Source organism: Drosophila subobscura, chromosome J (assembly GCF_008121235.1).
Source record: "Drosophila subobscura isolate 14011-0131.10 chromosome J, UCBerk_Dsub_1.0, whole genome shotgun sequence".
NCBI classification, from domain to species: domain Eukaryota; kingdom Metazoa; phylum Arthropoda; class Insecta; order Diptera; family Drosophilidae; genus Drosophila; species Drosophila subobscura.
The window spans coordinates 13,389,609-13,412,647 of record NC_048532.1 but is presented as its reverse complement, the minus strand read 5'-3'; the positions used below and the strand labels follow the sequence as shown (position 1 = coordinate 13,412,647).

General features: G+C 46.2%; 2 protein-coding genes across 5 annotated transcripts in view; one reads left to right on the top strand and one right to left on the bottom strand.

The window, feature by feature from the left end:
- Positions 1 to 23,039, top strand: part of LOC117893054 (BTB/POZ domain-containing protein 9-like) — a 50,143-nt gene that overhangs the window by 24,688 nt on the left and 2,416 nt on the right. For both annotated transcript variants that reach the window (XM_034799435.1, XM_034799434.1), the window contains exon 3: positions 15,320 to 15,541. The gene's annotated coding sequence lies outside the window, so the exon portion shown is untranslated. The remainder of the gene's footprint in view (positions 1 to 15,319; positions 15,542 to 23,039) is intronic.
- Positions 2,181 to 22,789, bottom strand: LOC117893049 (mucin-5AC). 3 transcript variants are annotated; one of them, XM_034799427.1, is made up of 7 exons: positions 21,854 to 22,789; positions 14,433 to 14,792; positions 14,039 to 14,398; positions 3,846 to 6,122; positions 3,591 to 3,784; positions 3,100 to 3,526; positions 2,181 to 3,035 (listed from the first exon to the last, which is right to left on the bottom strand). In XM_034799427.1, exons 3-7 carry the CDS (start codon positions 14,349 to 14,351, stop codon positions 2,725 to 2,727), a joined length of 3,522 nt encoding a protein of 1,173 aa, XP_034655318.1. In that variant the 5' UTR covers positions 14,352 to 14,398; positions 14,433 to 14,792; positions 21,854 to 22,789; the 3' UTR covers positions 2,181 to 2,724. The 3 variants fall into 3 exon arrangements, with proteins under 3 accessions (XP_034655318.1, XP_034655317.1, XP_034655319.1); XM_034799426.1 differs by having other exon boundaries at positions 14,039 to 14,792; XM_034799428.1 differs by having other exon boundaries at positions 14,039 to 14,789.

The window sequence follows — 23,039 nt, the reverse complement described above, 5'->3', positions numbered from 1 at the left end:
TCTGTGGCTGCCTCGCTGCTGCCGCTGCCAACTCTGTTAACGTTCTGGACCGGGACGTGTTTTGTGCATTGGAAATTGTCTTTCTGGCTAATTGCTTTTGTTGCTGCTGGTTCGCAGCAGTTCATTGAACCGTTAGCTGGCTTCGATTTGCATTTTGCCAACGGCTGCCAATGGGTATTATGCGGAAACTAAACCGAACCATCAGGTCCACTCACTCACTCGCCAAGTTCGTGTCTTAAGTCATTTATTTTTGGCAAAACATTCGCAGTGGGTCAGGAAGCAAATGGCCGTAAACGGAAGCACGCTAAAATATATTTTAAATATTTAAACGGCTTTCTATTGGCTTCATTAGCCGTGGCAACGCATTACGGAGGAGCCAGACGCCCCGGGGGTCAAGGAAAATTAATTTCACAGGCAGACAGCACTTTCGTTTTCCACTTGCTGTGGCCCTCGGTGGCAACTTTTGGGCTGGCTGTTAGCGCCTACCGCCTCTTGGGCAGCGAGCAGACAGCTTGCACAGTGGCACAAAACACACGAAAAGCAGCCAAGAAAAGTGTGGCAAGAAAATACATTTTCCCTGGAGTCTTTTGAGCCACTGTCCAGTGTCCGTGCCACTGCGGCTATTGCTCTGCGTTGCCTCTGGTTAATGGCCATTCGTCGCTTCGCTGCTGTGCGCTTTTATTGTTATTTCTTCATCATTGGTTAAAATTATTAACCATCCAGCAGCAAAGTGCTGACGCTGCTGCAGGGCGGGCAGTTCCACTTTCAATTGCCACTTTGGCCACAGCATTTTTCTTCACACTTTCGTTGGTAATCACAGCGCCAAAACGGCTTTGGCTTTGGCTTTTAGCTCTTAGCTTTGAGCTGAAATTTCCATTTCACACGCAATGCGTTCCACGTTTTAAACGCATTTTATCTTAATGTCCATTACCGCATCGCTGGCAGTGTGTTTTATTGCAGCGTCATCAATCAGTTGACCGGGGTCCGGCCCCCAAACTGTCGCTTCCAGCAGCATCCAACTCCAGACACACACAATTTTGCATGCGGAGATCTTTCCGCTATCGGCCATCAACCAGCCAGAGAGGCTGGCCATAAAAACCGCATGCACTTGGCTAATTTGCACATTGCATTTTTTATTTATTTATTTACATTTCCACTGCCTGTAGCATGTGTTCCGGTTGAGCGGTGGGCACACTGACCACACTGACCACTGACTACTGGCGCTGCAACTGCAAAGTGGATGACCTTTTGCCACTAAAAACAACCTTTTTGTGGGAGTTTTGACATTGACAATGATGGGTTTTTGGCTTTTATCGGTGTATTGTACCAAATATGTACTAAAACGGAGGTGTTTATGCATAAATACACGTTTTAAACTGCAGCCCGTGCACACCTTTTCGAGTTTTCTCAGCTGCCGCATCAAGGTTTTAGTTTAAATAATTGAATATGAATCATTTTGATATGGTTGAAATATGTTAAATATGCGAGAAAAGCCCTTAGGCGCATAAATACTTGAAAATTATATCAATTTATGTGTTATTTAATGTCTCTTATGGCCAATAACGACACCTAAAATCGAATGATGGTGGAAAATTATTCAATTTGTGTATTTTCTTGCACTTAAATTGATTTTTTATACAAATTTGTAAAACATTTTTAGTTTCTCTTTGAATAAACCGCGCCATCAAATGGAATCTGTGAACCGAATTGCCACTGGCAGCAGAGTTGCCAGATGTGTGGAGATTGTTGGGAACTTAACAGAGCATGAAAGCTGAGACAAAGCTGCCAGATTTGTGTATAAATTTCAAATGGAGCTGCTGCTGCTGTTGATCGTTTTGTTTGTTTATTTGTCAGCCTTTGGGGCGTCCTCTTTTCTCCGACTTTGACTCCGACTATATTTCAAATGTGCACAGCAACTTTTCTCTCTCTATATTCCATCTGCGGATGTTTTTTTATGGCTTTATAATATATTCCTGCTCATGTAATGGGCCCATGGTATAATAGGGCATGCCTGTGACTGCATGTAAAATTAAGAAAAGCATTCAGAGAATTTCCATATGAACAGCTAAGACCATAAAGGTATAGCCATAATAGTTTCATGAACATTTCTTCATTTATTTCTTTTAATTTATTTAAACAAAGAAAAACAACCCAAAACTGGTGTAATAATCATAATTATATTTCGTGTTTAATTAATTTATTTGTACAATTCTATAGCTATATACAACATACATACATAGACATAATGTAATTACATACAAAATTCCTATGCGATAACGAATAATAATATTACACAACGGATGGTAAGCTCTAAGGTTTATTCTGTTGTTGTTGTTTTTGTTGTTGTCCTCTCGTGGGGTGCAGTCTAACAATAGCTCAACGTGAAGATGGGAAAATGTTTTAGATACAGACTAGAAGAACTAAGTCTAGGCCTAGGGATAGCAGCGCCGTTCAATTAAATTAAATTAATCGCATAAATATTTACAATGAAAGAAAGAAAGGGAAGAAACTCTCTCCCTGCAGTGGAAATGGGGGGAAAATGGATGTGTTAAAATATTTAAATATATACGCATAAAATACAACAATAATACTGCTCGGACAAGCACGCCAAAAATGAAGAGAATTTCGTTTGAATTTCGTATCAAAAGTGCAGAGAGAGTCGAGATTTTGATGGTGGGAATGGAGTGTACAGGGGATTGGGGTGGGGTGTGGTTTCAGTCAGCGTCATATTTCACATTCAAATTCGGATATGCGATGGTTGAAGTACACCACACCATGCTCGAGATCCTCACTGAAGCCACTGACATCCATGTAGTCGGAGGCAGCCGAATCATCGTCCACCCATTTGTGCAGGGATCGGGTGATCTCCAGGCGGGACTGCGCGAATGAGGGTCGCATGTGTGGATCCTTGTGCCAGCAGCGGGACATCAGATTGTAGAACTCGTGGCGGCTCTCCTTGGGCAGCTCGGGACGCAGACCCTGGGGCACGCGGCGTATCACCTCGCGGCCCGTTTGCTGGGAGTACGGCGTGGAACCTGCACAAACAGAAGCAACATTTAGCACTAGAAAATGTTAAATAAAAGCCAAATTTGTGCCTACCCAATGTTGCAATCTCCCAGAGGACAATGCCAAAGGCCCAAATGTCCGTTTCGGTGGTGAACATGTGATACTGGAGACTCTCGGGCGCCATCCAGCGTATGGGCAGCGCGTGCCGCTTGCCAATTGTGTCATGGCCATGCGAGGACTTCTTCTCCGACTGGTGCTCCTTCGAGCAGTGGCCATGCTGCCCCTGGTGGTGCCCCGTGTTGCCAAAGGTGTGCTGCCAGTGCTGCAGAATGTAGCGACTGCCAAAATCGAACTTAAACTTCAACGCATTGCTGCGGAGTATATCATTCGCAGCATTCTTCTCCTGCTCCTTGCGCATGCGCTCCGCATCCAGATCAATGGACATGCCAAAATCACAAATCTTGCACATGCCATTGTGATCGAGGAGCACGTTGCGAGCGGCCAAATCGCGATGAACAATCTGCAGAATGGAGAAGAGAGAGAGCTTTAGTATTTGCCATCAATTGTTGTTTGTTTTTTCTTACCCTACGCCCTGCTATGTACTCCATGCCGCAGGCAATGTCCAGCGCAAAGCCCGCCAGTGTGCGCGGCGACAGTGGCGCCAAGCTGCGTCCCCCGGGCACAGAGGCGGGCAGAATATTTGTCGCACTGCGCGCAGCTCTCAAGAGCGACAGCAGACGGCCACGCATGGCATACTCCATGATCAGCATGTGGGGTTCTGTCCAAGAAAAGACACAAATTGAAGAGCAAACTGTAAAGTTTATGCCAAGTTTTCTTACCACTTTCCACGCAGGCGCCCAGCAGCGTCACCACATTCTGGTGGGAGCCGAGTTTCCGCATTATGTTTGCCTCATCCTTGAGGCTCACCTGGGCGCTGCAGGCGCGTATTGTCTTGACGGCCACAATGCGTGTGGCGCCAAAGTGTCCGCTGAGATCATCCGCCTCCGCCTTCCACACCTGCCCAAAGTTGCCCTCGCCGAGCAGGCTCTTCAGGCGTATGTTGCTGCGCTCAAAGTCCTGATACTCGCTGGCCAGCGATGTCTTGTCATCCATCGAGTAGCGATTGTGATTGGCATCACGCAAAGGCATAGCCTGATGATGGTGTTGCTGCTGTTGTTGCTGTTGGTGATGATGATGATCCACCTCGTCCTCCTCCTCGTCCAGCTGGTACTTGGAGTCCACCTTCTTCACCGGACTGATGGGCTGCTGGTCCGTGATGCACACATCAAAGACCTCGCCATGCTTCTTGGCCCTGCGTCGCACCACATAATTGCGCACCAGATAGAGGATGATGGCTGCTAGGGGTATAACGCCCACGGCCACCAGCACCAGAGTGACGAGATTCATGCGCCGCAGCTCCAGATCCACATCCCGCTCGTTGGCAATCACAATTGTGGAGCTTATGTCCAGCTGCGGTGTGGCAGAGGATGAGGATTCCACCACTCCAATGTACACATTAGCGGGGAGTGTGGCAGCAGCTGGTGTGGTGCTGCTGGTGGTTGTCCACGGATGCACTGTGGAACGCACCGAAGTCAGCACTGTGGTGCGCAGTATCTTCGGACTGGAGTCCGTGGTGTGTGCCAGCTGTGTGTGGTGTGTGGTGCGCGGCGTGGCGCCACAATCGGAGGTGTTGTTGCAGAAGATGATCAAATTGTTTTGATCCTCAATGTTGATCTCTTGGGTGAGCGCGGGACCCAAGGCGCGTATGAGCTCCGTGTCCTTTTCGATGATGCTCTTGCGCTTGGGCGTGGTTGAGGGGACTGAAGGGACGGTTGTGGTGCTCGTGGTGGTGCTGGAAGTGGTGCTGCTTGTCGTAGTTGTCTTTGCTGTTGTTGTGGTGGTTGCTTTTGTGGTTGTTCTTCTCGTGGTGGTGCTGGGTGTCTGAGTGGTGGTTGTCGTGCTCGTGGTTGTTGTGGGCTTCGCTGTGGTGCTGGTGGTGCTGCTGGTTGTCGCCTCTGTTTGCACTTCTGCCTGTCCCATCGTTGTATCCTCCTCCGCGCTCAGCACTGTAATGATGAGCGGAGTGGAGGAGGAGGAAGCGGGCGGCTTCCGGCGCACCATCACCGGAGCTCCCTTGGCCAGCTCCGCTTCCGCCTGCAGTCCCGCCGTGGGTCGCCCCGAGCCCACATAACGCGTGCGGCTCACCGGCGCTGCAACCACAGCAGCAGCAGCAGGTGGTGGTGGGTCAACCGCTGCGACTATGCCACGTTCCCGCATGTGATATTTGTAGCGGCTGCGACTGCGCTCCACGGCGGTCAGCGGGCGTCGCGTGGACACTGTGGGTCTGCTGGTGGGGCTGGGGCTGGTGCTTTGAGCCACCGAAACTTCCAGCACACGCGGATGCTGGTCATCGCCTTCGGCTGCCTTGATGGTGAGTCCAGCGGGTCGTATTGGCGGCAACTTGGCACCGAAATAAACGTACGGCTTCAGCTCATCGTCATCCTCATCCTCGTCCTGCTCCTCCATGGATGCGGCCTTGCCACGCACCGTGGGCTTGGTGCCAGCTGCAATGTGGTTCAGCGTGTCGTTCTGCTCCTTGGCCACCACAAACAGCCCGTGCGAGGACTCATCGCTGAAGAGAATCTCGTTGGTGTCGCGATCCCCGCTGCCACCTGCCGCCGCTCCTCCACCGCCCACCTTCATGTGGGATGCCTTGGGCAGCGCCGCGGAACTGTTCCCCGCCGCACGCTGCTGCTCCATGGTGCCCGCCATGGCCATGCGAGTGAAGTTGGCGCACTGCCGCATGCAGCTGGCGGTGGTGCGGCGCGTAAAGTTCTTGGTGCAATTCCTGATGCACACGGAACGCGGATCGCTCGGCGACTTGGAGGTGCTCTCCACCGCAGCCGCCGCTGCAGCTCCCGCTTGAGCTATGCCGCTGCGTCCCGTGGTGCCGCCGAGTCGCGTGCGAAAGCCACCGCGATGCAGTGCCGTGCGCCTGGCAGCCAGCACATTCATCAGCTTGCGCTCCCGATCCTGTGCCGAGTTGAGGGGCGGCGCCAGCGATGGCCGATTGGCGCCCGAGGGTCGATACGTCGTGGGCTTATCCCCGACAGCATCTGCAAAGGGTGAGAGGAGAGGGGAGATATGAGTGCGATTTATGCATAAATTTCCATTCTCAACGACAGATCGTGACAAAATATTGGAAAAACAATCAGCCAGCGTCAACAACAGAGGCACGAAACGGGTTTGGAATGCGATCTTATGACGATCTTTTGGCTAGATCTAAGGGGGGGCAGCAGCTCAGCATCTCAGTCGCTATTTGCGCATCTCGTGAGCCTCGTTGTGGCCCGCTCTTAAGCAGCTCTGAAATGCCACAAAACTGCTCCAAGTTTCCCCATCCCAGACTCTTGTTTGCCGCCCACTAATTAGTCGCAGAATTTGTGTTCTAGGCGCCTCGGGGCAGCCAGCTGCACAATTGTGCAAGGGGCCTAATTCCATTGACGACTGCTGCCTCACAGGCCTGACCCATGAATCAGTTTGCAAACAATTACAAGGCGGCTGAGTCTCCGCAGCTTGCACAATTGTTTAATTTTCACGTTGCCAAAAACAATTCCAAACGGAAAACGCGGCTGTCGCTGGCTGCCTGCTTTGGCTGCTGCTTTTCACAAACATTTAGTTCATTGGCTTCGCAGTTTGGGCCAAGGCCAACGCAGCGTCTAGAACAAGCTGCAGATGCCGCTGAAGCTGACTGTGTCGCTGTCTCTGACTCTAACTCTGCCACTGCCACTGCTTTTTGGCCACTTGTTTGCTTTTTGACTGCATAACTAACTGACTTCTGCCAGCAGCGCGACTAACACTGAGCTGCAGAGCGATTTGTCTTTGTTTTGGCCAAGTTGTTTGCTCGTTTGTTCGTATTCGTTTATTTTCCATACTGTACAACACTGTGCGCCCCATTTGGGGCGTCTCGTCACGTTGCCTGGCTACAATGAAACGACAGAGGCCAGTCCGCCAGTCCACAGTCCAACGGTTGCCATTTTCAGACAGGGACTAGGCTTTGGCTTTGTGCTCTAACTAAAAGGTTGATCAACCAAAGGGTGGAGTTTGGCCACTGTCCATAGAACAATTTCCATCAAAACTTGAGCTAAAAAAGGTTAAACCAGAGCCAGAAATTCTTCTATTTATCGCTTCTCCAAAGAGTATTCCCCATTCGTTGTGTTTTCTATGGCCCAGCCTGGTCTGGCCATACCGTGGCCTGTGCGACTTCTTGGCATTAGCCATGCTGCTGCTGCTGCTGCTGCTTGTGGCCATCGTCTCTCCATGGCATGCGTTGTGGAATTTTAATTTGATTTTGGTCATACAACACAGCCAGCACTGCGACTTATGCGACTGCGACTGCCACTCCGCAGCCTTAGTTCAGGCCAAGCGAACCGAACCGAAAAGCCAGAAACCACAAACGAAGCAAAAGCCCAAATGGACAGCAGACAAATAGTTTGGTTCTCCGCCTCCCCCTGGGCTGGCATTGCGATGTTCCGAAAAGCAAACAGCCAGCGGGCTTTTGGAGTGTTTAATTCTAATTTTTCAGCACACACAAAAACTGCTTACATAATGCCCCAAAAATTGTGCAGCTTTTGGGCAGGTGATTAATTGTGTCAGACAGAGAGGGAGAGATAGAACGAGCAGCAAAACGGATGCGATGGCATGACTAATGCGCAGCTTCTACATTTCGTTTCTTTCGGTAATCGAACTCTGGCCCCCAACCACAGCCCGAGGCATAGCCAGAGTCAGAGTCAGAGACAACAGCCCCACCCCGGGCCAGCAAAACATTCTGTCCAAAAAGGCAAGTTTATTTGGCAGCTAATGAGGCATCACTGCGGCCAAAGGCGCACAATGCCCCATCAAGGTAGCAGTCTGCTGCTCCTCCTCCTGCTCCCCCTTAATTACACAGTGCCATAGATAATGTCCGAATGGATCACAAAAATAAACTAAAAGTACGCTGGATAGATGGGCATAAATACGAGTATGAATACATGTTTGAGTACTCGTCTGAGTATGGGTATTAGCGCTTGAATGAATCGCATGTCTTGGGCTTTTGTTTAGAACTTTTAATTAAAAATAAATTACTGACACGAGTGGGGGCAGCAGCAGCAGCAGCAGCAGATAGAGACGCAGCTGACTTTGCAGTTTGTTTCATTTGCTAATTGACAAGCACAACACACACACACAGTATACACACACACATGCCACACCACTCCATTCCATTAGAGACACACAAAAGTGCACTGCCGCTGCCGCTGCCGCTGACAGCTGTGTTTGATTCGATTGTCTAAACTTATTTAATGGTGTCACACACACTCGACTGCCACAGTTATGAAATAATCATTCAATGAGCGGAAAATAATCATACGACTGTGACACAAATGTCAATCATACGCAACGCTGCACAGGCCGCCAAAACTTATACAAAGACAAAGGCACAAATTGACAGCTCAAATTTCGAAATATATCCGTTCAAATATTAAGAATGGAAATCATTGAATGCAGAATATTTGTCAGACTTCTCCACTGCCATTCAAATGTTTTGTAAATGTAAAAATGCATCATTATTATGGCTGAAGCTTCCGTTTCAAAGGCCGACCAATGGCTGAAATTATAGTCCGCTATGACAGCCAATTAGTTAGTCCGAGTATCTGCTTATTAGAGTCACTTTTGATTATGGTTTTGGTGTTATCAAACTGCAGGCAGGAAGTCGTGCAGTTATCTAATGTTAAACGGCATGAAAACTCCTAGTTTTAGTGTTTCTTGTTTATTATTTTATTTAGGCTTTAAACAGCAGCCAAGAGTGGCATAAAAAAGTGATAAAAAGCCAGAAAATCAATTGATTTTCAGTTAATAAAAATTGTTACGGATTCGCATGGTTATCGATGCAATCGTTTAGCCATCGAGCTGCTTTAACTAACAATTAAATGTGTCATAAAGGCACAGACTCCCATTAGCTATGAATTGGCCTGGCAACACTGCAACGCACTGCTTTGCTAGTGACCTTGAAGCAGCTCTTTCTCTCTGCTATTTCCTGGCCAGCAGAGGAAAGAAAGTAATCCAAGAAATGCAAACCCAAACGCTGAAAACTTTCATTAATTCGTTGGCACTAATTCACGCGGCACAGCCTCACTTTTGCTTTCTGGTTTGAACAGACAGAGAGTCACTCCAGCAGTTCATAAATATAATTTTGTTTAAATGCCGCCTTGGCAGCAACAGCAGCAGCAACAACAACAACAACAATAAAACTTTCTCCGCTTTCGTTGCAATATTTCTGGCTCTGCTGTCTTTTTTCTCGCTTTCGTTTGCAGCGCTGCAGTGCTGCACCCTGAATATATGTACGAACGGATCGCACAGACATCCCCCACTGGCCCACGTTCATGGCTAAAACGTGTTTTGGTCATTGTGTGTGTGTGTGTGTGTTTGCCAGAGGCAGAGCTCATGCAACAGAGCCGCCAATCGAAAGCATTTCTAATGTGAAATCGAACCGCATGCAACGGAAAAATGGCAAACGGAAAATGCCAAAAACAAATCGAATGCCTGCGATGCCAGCAACCATAACGAGCAAGCGAGAGAGAGAGAGAGAAATTCCAGCCCAGCGGGGGTGTAGGCGCTGCGAGGGAGTGGCTCCCCCTTAATGGTGGTACGAGGAGTTGAGTCCGGCGACATTTTGGCCATAGAAGGAGCCACAGCCAGCTCCATCCATCCATCTGCAGAGCTGCACTTGTGGGTGCCCAGCGACGAATGCAGGAAGTGCATTGCGACGACGTGAGAAAGCCAAGAGAAATGCCAAAGGTACACTGTGGCACTGCCAACAGTTAAAGGAAAAGTCAAGGAAAAGCCATGGCAAAAGCCATCGCGGATGTCAATGCGGAAATGCAACTAAAAAGCTGAAGTTGTCGTGAAATGTGCCTCTAAATGAAATCGTTTTGGCACTGTCTCGGGCACTTTGAAAGTTTTAGCTGCAGGTTTTGGTTTTACTTGTAGATTTCAGTTTCAGTTTCCTGATGGTGCTGTTAACCCTTGGCTGACAAACTGCTGACGCCCCAAAAGCACTCAACGAGTGGCACTCTGGCTGTCTGGCTGTCTGGCTGCTTCTGGTCTGACCTTTTAATAGCGCAATTACGTAGACCGATTTCCACCTTGTGGCAGGCCCTCACAGAAACATTTATATATAAAATAATAAACCCCTCCCCACCCTCCCTCGATCGTATGCACATGTTAAATGTTGGATAATTGCTTAGTTTTGTTTTTGGTTTTTTGTATTTTCATGATTTTTCGTTTCGTTAGTTTTGTTTTTCCTCCTGCGCTTTTTTTTCTGCTGCTGCCATTGTGCGCGGCTTCCGTTTTTTTGTGCTTCTATGGCTGGAAAAGTTTTTCAATACTCGTCGGGTAGTAGCTGTGCATTGAGGCGTTGCAAATGGCTGTGGGGCGTGGCAGATGTTCATCATCATCAGAGGCAGAGGCAGCTCCCAGATACCCATCAGCGGCAGCTTGTTTTATTTTTGTTTCTTTACGCAATGCACTGCCATCTCTCTCGCTCTCTCGCTCTCCCTTCTCCATCATTAGTTTCGGCCACTTTCTTTTGTCCCAACGGATTTTTAATTAAGTCCCCCACTAAATCCTCTTCGTTGCGTAACCCACGCAAACCTTTCCACACACACAGTTGTGGGTCAGCATTCGGATTATTAATCACAACATAAAAACAGGGGAAATTAGCCAAATGATGGAACTGCTGGAGCACCACCCCAGGGCAACCCGAAAAAGGGTTCATTAAACCGCAGACAGCAACAACTTTTTCGCAATGAAAGTTAATGAAAAGGAAATTATAAACATTTTATATAAAAACCAAAATCCAAATTGAAATTCACCGCGAAAAAACAACACACAAATTGCGCGTTTTATTTCCTTTTCCTAGGCAGCACTTAAAAAAAAACCACAACTGGGAATGCGAAATGGAAATGGAAATGGAAACGGGGTCTTCAAATTAAATTCAATTGAATACCAAAAAATAATGTTTAAAAAAAAGGAATGCAAATTTGTAGGAAATAAAGTGAAATGTGGTTGATTATTGTATGTATAAATTAGTTTTTAATATATAATAATCATTAAAAGTGATTTTTGGGCAAAATAATTTGGCTTTAACTCGATTTTGGGGTTTTTAGAGCGTGAAAAATTGGAGGAAGGTTTCAGTCTTAGCATTGGGGGTTACCCTTTTGGCCTTTTTAAATGTAGAAAAATGGTAACAGAGCAAATAATGGCAGCAAATAGGCAAATTAAATTTTACTTTATGTTTCAGAGAATTCGTTTGGGCCAGATTTTTAAATTTGTTTACTCTTTGAGTACCAATTTGATTTTTCGATTTATTTGTTCTGTTTTTATTTTTTATTTGTTCTTCGAATTCTTATTTTTCCATTTATCTTTAACGGAATGCTTGAACAAAATACTTTACATAACTATATGTAAATAATTCTTGGCCTTGCCAGCCAAATGCCGACTCAGATTCCGACTCCGACTCTGACTCTGAAACGACTTCAACGATTAGTTCCGTGATGAAGATCTATTGTAAAAAATGAACCTACAGCCGTAAGCCGTGTTTACACATGTGTGTGAGAGGCGCCCAGAGGCTCCATCAAATAATGAACAGAGCAAATATTTTGATTGAATATTTGTTATTACGAGCAGGCACATATCGAGAGCAGGGCACACAGAGCCGCGCGCGGGGAGAGTCAAAGCAAAATCCCCAAAATCAAAGAGTACGTAATACGGTAGGGCACACAAAAGTAGTTAAACCTTCCCCCCAGGCAACAATGATTCAACTGCTTTTCCCCACCAATCTTCAAGCATTTCCCACATCGAATGCACGCCCCCATATTGCGTATACGCCTTGGTATCAGTGGCAGCTGCAGAAGACGCTGCCTGAATGCACTTTGCTGGCTGTCTGCCCGACTGGCTGACTGGTTGGTTGCTGCGGTTTTTACCTGACTTGGCCCGACTCTTTGTTGACTTTTTAGATTTGCTCTTTGCGCTCTTCTTCTGCTCGAAAGCCGCCTGCTAAATGAGTGGAGGATTACGCAATTGGACGCACATGAGGGGTCTCTCCAAAACCAAAACCAAAAAAAAAATGTAAAAAGAAACAGGTAAACGTAATGAGCACACCAGCAAAGCAGCAAGCAGCAAAGCAGCCACCAGCCGTAAGACGAGAGGCGACCAAAACCACACCAATATTGATATTTTTCGGCTGAGGATTTCTTTTTTTTCTCAAGTATTCGGGGCGACTCTCGAGTGTCCGGCAACGACACCTACAACATCGCCAGGCGATACAAAAATTGCATTTCGTAAGAGGCACAACAGAAAATATGCCCATTCATCGCACAATTTTTGATGTGCATAAATTAAAAATAATCAAAATGCATTAACATTTGTTTAGTTAGCTCTGGGGCCAAGACCCCAAGCCCCAAGTGTTTATGTAATCCCTTTGCACTGACATCTGGGGTCAGGCCATCAAACTGAAGCTCTGATGAAGAAAATTATATAAAAATTCAGACGGCCATAAAAAAACAAAGGTTCATGAATAAAGATGCGGCAGTTGGGGGCGCACTTTTTGTGTCAACACTTTGCCAGCAACCGAAAACTGTGATCTATGAGCTGGAATGGGGCGGATTAACTACCCTTGGACCTCGCACTCCAGTCTAGGCCTAACACTTGAGGCAGCTGCTCAATTGAATTCCAATTCCAATTGGTAAAAAACGCAATTTCCATTTCGACCATCGGGACGCCCACGAGCGACCATTTTTGAACTTAATTGTTTATGAAAATACTTAATTGAAATAACAATTGCTTGAAGCATTCACTCGCAAGTGTGAGGCAGGCACGAACAAAAGAGCCAGCCAGCCGAAGTCGGCCTGGTCTAATCAATCTTCGCACACAAACACTTGCAACACGAGTGCCAGTATGAAAGGAAGGCTATCTTCACCTCGACATTTGCCCTTGCAGAACAGTTTCATATTTTCGTGCGCTTGCAGCCGCAACCTGGCGATGGGTACGCTTCTTTTTCGGTGGGTTTTTATCGCTAAAATTGTATCTCAATTCATTATACATCCACGAGTATTTCTGTGTGTGGAGGGAAGGTTGCACATAATTAACATGTTCGATGAGTATTTTGAAAGTAGTGCCATTTGTTGGCCCCCTAAAACCATTTCAACTTTTTCTTTTAAATTGTGGAAAATTAATCAAAGTTATTAATGTGAAGGCGGCGCTGTGTTTTTATATTAATGGAATTTATATTAATTGTTTCTGCATTAACTTTAGCCCTTACAAGCGGTTTCCTTCTGTCTGAACAACAATTTTTCATTTAAGAACGAATATCTTTGAATTTTCGGGCAGAAAAAAAAAATACTTCCCCAATTTATTTTCCTTAAAATTTCAGCGATTTTCAGAGCTAAAAACCTTTCCCTGAATTTGTATAAATATTAAACTTAAAACCCATTTGAACGCCTCAACTTATCTTTATTTTGGGCAATTATTTTGCCATGAAACATTCCCCGAAAGCCTTCCAGCCTTTCCCCTTTCTGCTGCCCCTTGTAGCTGCTACTCACATGCCATAAACCATTCTGGACAATCCCATAAAAGCCATTTCCTTTCGCTGCCCGCAGATGACAAACATTTTCTGGCCCACTTGAAATGCAAAAAGATTGCCCAATGCTAATGTGGTTGCGCCTCTTCTTCGGGCCACATTTGGCCTGGCCTAGCCTGGCCGACTGCCTGGCTGGCCAATTGTTTTTTGTTTTTTGTTGGCCAGCAACCTGAATGTTTCTTGTGTTGCCGTGTTGCACCGACAATTGTTGCTTCGTCTGCTGGCAGAGTTGGTCAATAATTGGCATAGATTTATTTTGGCTAGCTGGCAATTTTTTCTTTGCCCGTGAGTGGGGAGGGGGGCCTGTGTTTGGTGTCTGGTGTGGCCCGTATGCATATGCTGTATGACTGGAAAACTTACCCACATCGCTGGGGCTCAAAATTTCCGCTGAATTTCGGCTTTCCCCGTCACTGGCGGCGGCTGTGGCTGCGACTGTGGCTGTGGCTGCTGCTGTCACATTTTGTTGCACTCCCAGTTGTAGCTGCCGGGGCTCCCTGCCGCCTCCCTCTGCTGGCTGTCTAATTGCACCATTTGTTGCATTCGTCTGCGTTTCACTTACTGTCGTCGATGTTGCTGCTGCTGCTGCTGCTTCTTGTGCCTCAGCCACCAACAATGCCACGAAAAACAACAACCAGCAACGGCAAAATGATTCATTGCTTCGATGAATTTTCATCGTAAGCCAAGCATACAAATAAATATCCCAAAATTATAGTTGGCTTTCGGTTTTCGCTCTGCTTTTGCTCTGCTTTTGCTCTGCTTTTGCTCTGCTTTTGCTTTGCTGTTTTGTTGTGTGTGTTTTTGTTGTTGATTGTTTTCTCTGCCTTGCTGATTTTCTATCTGGTTTTCTATTGTTCGTTTTGCACACACACTGGCGAGGATTTTCCAATTTTTCCACAATTGTCTTGTAGAATGGAGCTGCTTCTGCGCCTCCGCCTCCTCCTCCACCAACCGCTGCGGCTGCTGCTGCTCAGCTTCTCCCCTTTCTCTGCTGTTGCAGTTGCTGCTGCTGATGTTGCTGCTGCTGCTGCTGCTGCTGTTGCGTGCAATAATTCAAGTCGTGCTGTCGACTTATCTGAGCTGCTGCTTTGGGAAATCGTACGCCTGGCCGTTGCTGCTGCAAAATGTCGGAAGAGAAGAGAAGAGAGATCGGAATACGTTAGTGAAATGTCGCTGATTGGTACACAAATAGTTTAAGAAATGGGAAATCATTGGCATAGAAAAACTATTTCATGGAGGAAGCTAAACGGCAATGTACAGTGCGTTGCAGTGCCATAAGTGGGGGGTTTAATGTGCCTAAAATTGGGTAGATTTCATACCCAATGAGCATTTAAACGAGAAATTTAAATGCTGAAAATTGTAAACATTAACAATTAAAATTATGGTAAATGAATGCATCAATTTAATTTTCTAATTTCCTTAAAGAAAACCATCATTAATTTATTTATGCTACTTTCAGTCATCGAAAGAGCACAGAATAATCGTTGGCATCAAATAATCTAACACCTATCGCAAACATCAATCATCGAAAAACAATAGAATAAACACAACAATTCGATAAGCTATTTAATTATAATATTATTCAATCACGCTTCTAACTTTAATCTCTACATTACAACATTTTGTTTGTCTCCCATTTATTAGCCTGCACCTCAAAAGATTGGCTGGCCACTTAGGGTCAGACTTATGTTGCTTCCATGTACACACATGTTTGCCGGACAAGCGGACAAGCCAGAGATAACCCACAGCAGCCGGCACTAGGGAAGGTCCCCCCCACATCGCATATAAGCCGCTTGGAGCGACCGACTGACGGATCGGCGGCCATCACGGAGCCAGAGCCAAGTCAGCCATCAATTATAATTCGCGGTAAGTAAGAGTGATAACTGAGGTCGCCGATCCGATCCAAGCCTGATCCAAAGCAACAGCCACAGCGGTTCAATAAAATCCCAAAGCCGAGCCAACGCATGCATACGCCCTGTTGTACACACACACACACACACACACACTCGAGAGAGGTTTGACAATCGTTAGACCATTAAAACATAAGCAACTATGAATTTTTTATGGCTATGTGTGTCATTGCCTGTTGGGGGAATCAATTAAAACACATCGCCGGCTTCGCAAAGGAGAAGCCCAAGTGGCTTTTGGGGGCCTTTTTGGCTTGCGCAAAATTACGTTGACAATTTCACTCGATTTGGTATGCGGCATAAACGGCACTGGCTACTGGCCCACGCCGCACCGCCCCTCCATTCAGTCAGTGGGTGCGGCGGTGTGATTTTGCGTAATTTTTGAAAGAAAGAAAGAAACTCCACACACCCACAAGCAAGACGAGACACATGGTGAGGATCAGCAATTTCTATTCTATTCTTTGTCATGCTGATGAGCAGCAGGCAGCCCACAATTCTTTTACAGCCAAAGAACCTTTCTCGCAGATGAGCAAAGCGGGGAGACCAAAGTTCAATGCACGTTTTAGCCATGGACGACCGAAAGTTCTTGGCAGTTCCCATGATTAATTGAGGCAAGCAGGATGCCACGGCTGTGCGGTGTAAGAAAAATCCAAATAAGAAAGAAATTTGCATGAGAGATGTTGCCGGGGAGGGAGCGATGATAATGATGATCAAAGACACGGTAACCATTTTTGTTTTTAAATTATATATCTACATATTTCACGTAATTCTAGCTATAATTTGATGTTGCCTGGCGGCTCATTAAGTTCGCTCGCAGTTTAATTATAAGAAAAGCCATTGACTCGCTTCATTCTCGGTTGCTCTTCTCATTTTTTGTTAATTTGTTATAACATCAGCGTTCTAAACTTAACAACCGCTCAAAGCGCGCAATAAGATTACAAACAAGTAAAAGGCTGAGAGACTGAGCGACTGGCAGTTACCCATTGATGGTTCTATCTACAGACAGGAGGTAGGGCTTAGCATCTGTACACAGTGTCGGATATGCCAGAATGGCCCCCAGCTACAGCTTAGAATCTTTTTCTTTGTTGCTGTCAAATAATACTTTCGAGTGGCCTTTACAATTGGATGGGCTCCAAAGTGGAACCACTCTGCGGTCTGTCTGTTTGTTTCGTTCGGTCTCTGGCGATGATTGATAAAGTGACAAAATGAAGGAGCCCAAAATCGAAATAAATCTGTAGATCCATTTGGCCACACTCGAGTGAGGGCCGAGGCGTGCGAAAGAATTTTTTTGTTTTGGTCACGATAGAATTCCTCCCTCTGCCACAGCTCGACACCGCCCACACCAACTGCTGGTGCGATGTTGGGGTTTTGCTTGGTTTTGTTTCGTTGGTGGAGCCCTCTCGCTCTGTGCCATTGTGTTAAACAATGGCTTAAACTTGGCCACAGCTGATTAAACATGCAAATTGGCGCTTGGGAAATCGTGGACGAGCAGCGAACACGACACAGCCCGGCTAAAAATTGTGTTGTTTTTTTTGTTTCGTTTATCAAACGAGCGATTTTATCAGTCGGCTGTGGAGATCGCAGCGTATCGCATAAGACAAAACAAATGCAAATTTTACTGCCAGTTTCTGTGGCAATTCAATCCCATCCCAGTCCAAATTCCTCCTCCGATGTAAGTGCAAAATCACTTAGTGGGAGAGACGACACTTAAGAGTGGAGGCGTAATGCCATATTTAGCTTAGTTTTTGCTGCATAGACTTAGTATGTGTACTAGTCAATCGCTGGCATTCCTCATTGTTTGTTGGAGATGCTAATTGGCAGGCAGGCAGGCAGGCAGGCAGGCGCCAATAAAGTCTCTCCCGGGAATGTCTGGCATGTCGTGGCGCTGCATCCCATCCATTATTAATGCGGTGTGGGGTAAGTAATTAGAAAGCATCCGGATAAGCCTGTAACACGGCCCAAAGGTCGGGCTTAACCAGCCAAGATCTGCCTGCCGGTGCTGGGAAATGCAATTAACAATTTCCATGCAACTTCCTATCGCTCAAAATATAGACATTAAACTAATAAACTCATTAAAAATTAGTCGCAAAATGATTGCCCAGCGTGTTGTGTCTGTCAGCCATGAAGGCCCTGCCAGAGTTTTCTCTGAATGTTTTTTATTATACCCGGTACTCGAAGAGTAAATAGGGTATATTGTATTTGTGCGGATAACGGTTGTATGTAACGCACAGAAGGAAACGTTTCCGACCCCATAAAGTATATATATTCTTGATCAGCATCAATAGCCGAGTCGATTGAGCCATGTCTGTCTGTCCGTCTGTCCGTCTGTCCGTCTGTCCGTCCGTCCGTCTTGTTTGTCGGCTAGTTCTCAGAGACTATAAGAGCTAGAGCCACCAAATTTTGGCACCAGACTGCTGTATGCTCACACTGAAACCAGTGTATTTCAAAAATGAGCCCCGCCCCCTTCCGCCCCCGCAAAAGGGCGAAAACCTCCCAAATCCCCAATTTTAAAGATAACAGAAAACTAAAAACGCCATTCCGTAGGGAATGACCATATCTATCAGATCACCAAATTGGGATCCGATTGGATCATTATTATAGCCACAATGGAGAAATTAATTTTCAGTGGCCAAACCCACCCCGTCCCGCAGCATTTACACTCTGCTTCGCGCTGTTTATGGCCTGGCCCCTGACACGTCACTGCCTCTGCCGCTGCCTCTGCCGCTGCCTCTGCCTCTGCCACTGCCCCTGCCGCGACTCTGCAGTGTGTGTCTTTAGGGGAGGGTGGCGAGCTAAAGGAGCGTGTTGGCTTGAGTAGTGTTGTTGATGTAGATGACAGATGAAGAAAAAATGTAAAATTTGACAAATAACCGCTAAAGTGCAGATGTAGTACTGAGTGCCGGGTATAAAAGTTGTGACGCGTAAGAAGCGTCTCACACGTCCCTTCTCGTTTTTTGTTAATTCCAAGCCACGCATGACACACAAAATCGACAGAAGATGTCGTCAACTTCCTCTTGCGGGTACATAATAAAATAATTATGTAGAATAAATATTAAGTAACATTTTGAGTGTGTGCGTATTTAATAATACAAATAGTGCATAATTTAGACATACTAAGTACAGGCAGCATTCAAGTCGAGTCTCAATCCGAGACCGAGTCCAAGCCCCAGCGTCGTGCATTAGAATAATTAACCCTGAACCCAGGCGGCGACGGCGGCGGCTTTGGCACTCACGTATTCTTATGAGAATATTTTACCTGTACTGTGCATGCCCCCGCCCGCCATTATTGTTGGCCCACACTCAATAATCGTTTGACTGGCGAATTTTTACACGTTTGATTCTCGGAATCATGGAATTCTCTATGTCTCAGTCTCTATCTCTAACTCTGTGTGTGTGTAACGCGAGCAAATATTTGGCTAGATTTTTTTTTGGGGTTTTATAAGTACATTTTTGCTAATAACTACGGCAAACTTCAAGGAGTTGAGATCCCGTGGGGCGCTCCAACCACTTCCCCTGTTTGTGTTGCAAGAGTTTAAAAGGCGCTGAAAATTAATGGGGCAGCAGTTGAAAAGTGCTTTTATAGCGTGGTGGCAGACGGAGCGGGATACGAGTTTGATTGAAAATGACAGTTAACGTGTCGGAGCAGTCATTATGGCAAATTTGCAGTTTGCGGTCAGGCAGTGTGTGGATGGTGGAGAGTGTGGGGAGTGTGTGGAAAGTGCTCACGCTGATGTGGATGTGGATGATGATGGGCAATTTGCGTGTGCGTTATGTAAAGGCTAAAGGAAAGCGCAAGTGACGGCACCAAGGGAGAACGAGATGGAGAGACAGAGAGATAATTATAAGCTGCGATTAGGTAACACGAAACACAAAACCAAACAAAATATTCATTTAATTGGTTAATCAACTGAAAAAATTGATCTCGCACGTCCCAAGTGTCCTATGGCTAAGCAGTATAACAGCACTTATAACAGTAGGCATAAAAGAAATGAAGACAGAGAGAGAGAGGCAAACTCTCCTTACTCTCTCATGCATGTGGGTGGAAGTGGGACAGGGTGTGCTCTCGCACTGCACTTCCCACAAAGCGTTGGCAGCGCTCTCCCCGCGCTATGGCTCTCCCACCCTCTGCTGCAATTTGCGTATTCTTTTGTCAAGCTCAAGGCTCTCCCAGTCAGCCAAGCGGCTCTTTGTGTCTCTCGCTTTTTTTGTTGCATTTAAGGTGCCGCCCGTGAAGCCGAGCCGCGTGGGTGGATTTTGCTCAAGAGAAGTTTTTGCACAAGCGGAGGCTGCGGCTGATCGTTTTGCCCATGCTGACCGATTTATTAGGAATTTCTAGACGCGCCCATGAGTCAGTCGCTCAGTTAAAAAAGGTAATTAAGCTAAAAAATACCCCATAAAAACACAACGCCCGTCAGTGGTGCGGTTGGTTGTTGCCTGCCAACTTGCTTAATTAGTGCAAAGTGCACGTGCCGCGCCCTAAGCACCGTATGCCCTCCCAACACAGTACTCGTACCTTATCGTTTGCATAGGCAAATGTGTTTCATGCCACTGCAGTGAGTCACAAAGCAGCAGCAGCCACAACAACAAGCACTGTTGCATAACGAAGACCCACAACTGGCGGCTAACTAGCGACTTAATGCTCCATTGGCGTCACATTAGCAGCTCCGTTAGCATCCATTTCCAATGCAATTAATGCTGCTGCTGCTGCTGCTGCTGCTGCGGCTGCTCCTCTCCGATACGGCGCGGCTGGCTCCGGGCGTCCGGTTACCAACAAAACAGTTGATCCGTTTTCCATTTACCGGTTCGGTCGCGTCTCTTGGCTGTCCCACCGTCTCTGTCCCATCTGTCTGTTTTCCAATTGCCACTGTGTTATGGTTATGGTCAACGTTGCTGCGGCCAAACAACTTTTCAATTTCAGCAAAATGTTCACACAGTTTTCATTTTTGCATTCACTCTCTGTCTGTTTCTCTCTCTCTCTCTCTCTACCTGCCGCTGTTCCTCTTGCTGTTCGTGTTTTTCCATAAGTTTACACGATTTATGATAAGTTTATTTTTAAATGTTAAACAAGCTGCCAACAATGCGCAGTGCAAAGTTCTAGTTCTTCTAGCCACTGCGCAGGGTAGGCGTGGCAAAGCCAACTCCACAATGACCCAAACTCTGAACCGGGCTAATGAGCACGACCCCTGGCCTTTGTCTTCCCTCCGGCTCAGACACATTAGCCACGCTCCAGTTATTTGCAACTATCGGTGGCAGTTGGCAAATTAGAACGGCAAGGTGATTCAATTTGCTTAAAGCCAAAGACAGACCCAGACCCAGAGCGAGACCCAAAGCCATAGCGTCGTACTCCGGTTCCAGCTGCAAATACTCTACGGAGGTCAGCAGGAAAATATGAGCAGCAACAACAACAGCAAAATGCATTGGCCATTAATAAGTTTATTGGCGGGTCTCGTAAAACCCCAGAAACCCAGAAACACGTACAGAACAAATAAGAACAATAACAACTAGCGACATGATTAAACCTGTTCTGCGACAAGTGCGCCTTGGTACGCGACTGTCCGTGTCCATTACAGTTAGAGACATGGCCACAGAATGCACTCGCGAGACCCAGGCCACAGTGGAACAAAGTTGCACAAAGTTGTCAACAAAATTTGCAATCTCAATATATTTTTTTCTCCTAGAAATGTTTAATGTTTCTCTCCCTCTCGCTGTGATTTTTCGCACACTCTCAATCAATTAGCAAAAAAATAAAAGCGTAAGCAACAATGCAGAATTTAATGTCTTTCCTCTTTCTCTCTCTCTCTCAAGCTCTAAAAGCACTTGTGAACTAACTTCAAATACATTTCAGAAATTCTTTGTGCCACTGTGCCACTCTGCAGTAGTGTTTTGTGGCCTGGCCTGCTGCAACAGTTGGTTTTGCCTGGAACCGTTTTTTAGCTTTACTTTTTTTGGTTTTGTGGGCCCGGTTTTGGTCTGTTTGTTTTTGTTGCTTTTTTACTGCTTTGTTATGTATTTGTTTGTATGTTGTGCTTTTTTTTTTGCCAATTGCTCATTGATGTCTGTTTGCTTTTGGGTTTAGTTTCGGCTCTGGCGGCACCGTTACACGCTTGCACTCTCCCGCTTTAAAGTTCAAAGGTGCCCGCAGAGTCTGTCTGTGGGGATTGTTGTGTGTGTGTGTGTGTCGTGAGAACCAATCGATGTTGGATTTTTCGCCACCAATGCAGATGGTCAGTCCTTTGAGAGTGCTCTTAGATACTCCAATGTTGAAACTTACTTTAGCTGCCATTTGTGGATGCGCTAGGGGTGTCCGCTCAGGTGTCCGCCAAGTGCAGGGGCCTGGTCTGTTCGTGCACACGCATTCAGTGCAGACAGTTGGTCATTGTTTACTCTCTCCACCGATCTCTCACACTCTCTCTCTCTGTCTAAGGCAAGCTTAGGCGGTGCTCTATGCAAGCGTCGAAGCGGGACGACAATAGGTGCCGAAAAAAAAAGAAGACGAGACCGACGATACTTCACTCCGCAACGTTGTTTTACATAAACTTAACCGATGCCGATACAGATACAGGTACAGCTACAGATGCGAGTACAGCAATGCACTGCAAACGACAATGCTGGCTGTAATTAATTTCGCTTCAGGCCAAACAAATAATAACACAAATTTCGCATTTCATTTGGCTTCGCTTCATTCACAGCGAAATCGGGCCTGGTTTATTTATGCATTTGACCCGCTTTGTGGCTTTGTGACAAAACAACCGAAACGAGTTGCAACAATACGGGGGATTCGAAAAACACGGCTCTGCTGCTGCTGCTGTTGTTGTTTTTCTTGGAATTTCGATTCTACGCAAAAAAAACTTGTTGCCCGTTTTGTTTATGATTTTTCTTTTGCACTTGCTTTCGGTTAATATTCTGGCACACACACACACACAAAACAGCTTACACATACACACACTCTGATACGCACGGACCAGGCAAAGCACTCTTGGCTAAGATACTCGTAAGTTCGTAAATTTCGTGAAATTATTCAGTTGCGCCCGCGCTCTTTCAGCACCCACGAACTTTTTTTTTTCTCTCTTACGGCGGCAATATCTCCATAAGCATATGGATGGATATTTTTCGTATTCAACGGAACTACTTTTCTGAATTCGGACCAGAATTCGACACTATTTCTGTTGTTACTTGTCCGCGGCCCGCTAAAAGATTGAGTTCCACAGTGCTTCCATTATTCCCACTGTACCACCACCCGACGGATGCGTCATGTTGCCCAATGCTGTTGGCATGTTGCTGGTAATCCGTACACATGTTGCTAGTAAACCGGTTTACAGTCAAAGTTATTGTTGAGTTTAGACATTTCCATACCCCATCTGCTCATTTTTAGAAACTGTTTAGCAATAAATGCGTATGAAAGCATAATTAAATATTGAATCTACTGAATATGTAAGGTCGATGTGTATTTTTAATCA

Coding starts and splice junctions, on each gene's coding strand:
- LOC117893049 (XM_034799426.1), bottom strand. CDS start 14,351: ATGAAAATTCATCGAAGCAATGAATCATTTTGCCGTTGCTGGTTGTTG. Junction 6,123..14,038: donor TTTGAGCCCCAGCGATGTGG/GTAAGTTTTCCA, acceptor CACCCTTTGCAG/ATGCTGTCGGGGATAAGCCC. Junction 3,785..3,845: donor GGGCGCCTGCGTGGAAAGTG/GTAAGAAAACTT, acceptor TTTCTTGGACAG/AACCCCACATGCTGATCATG.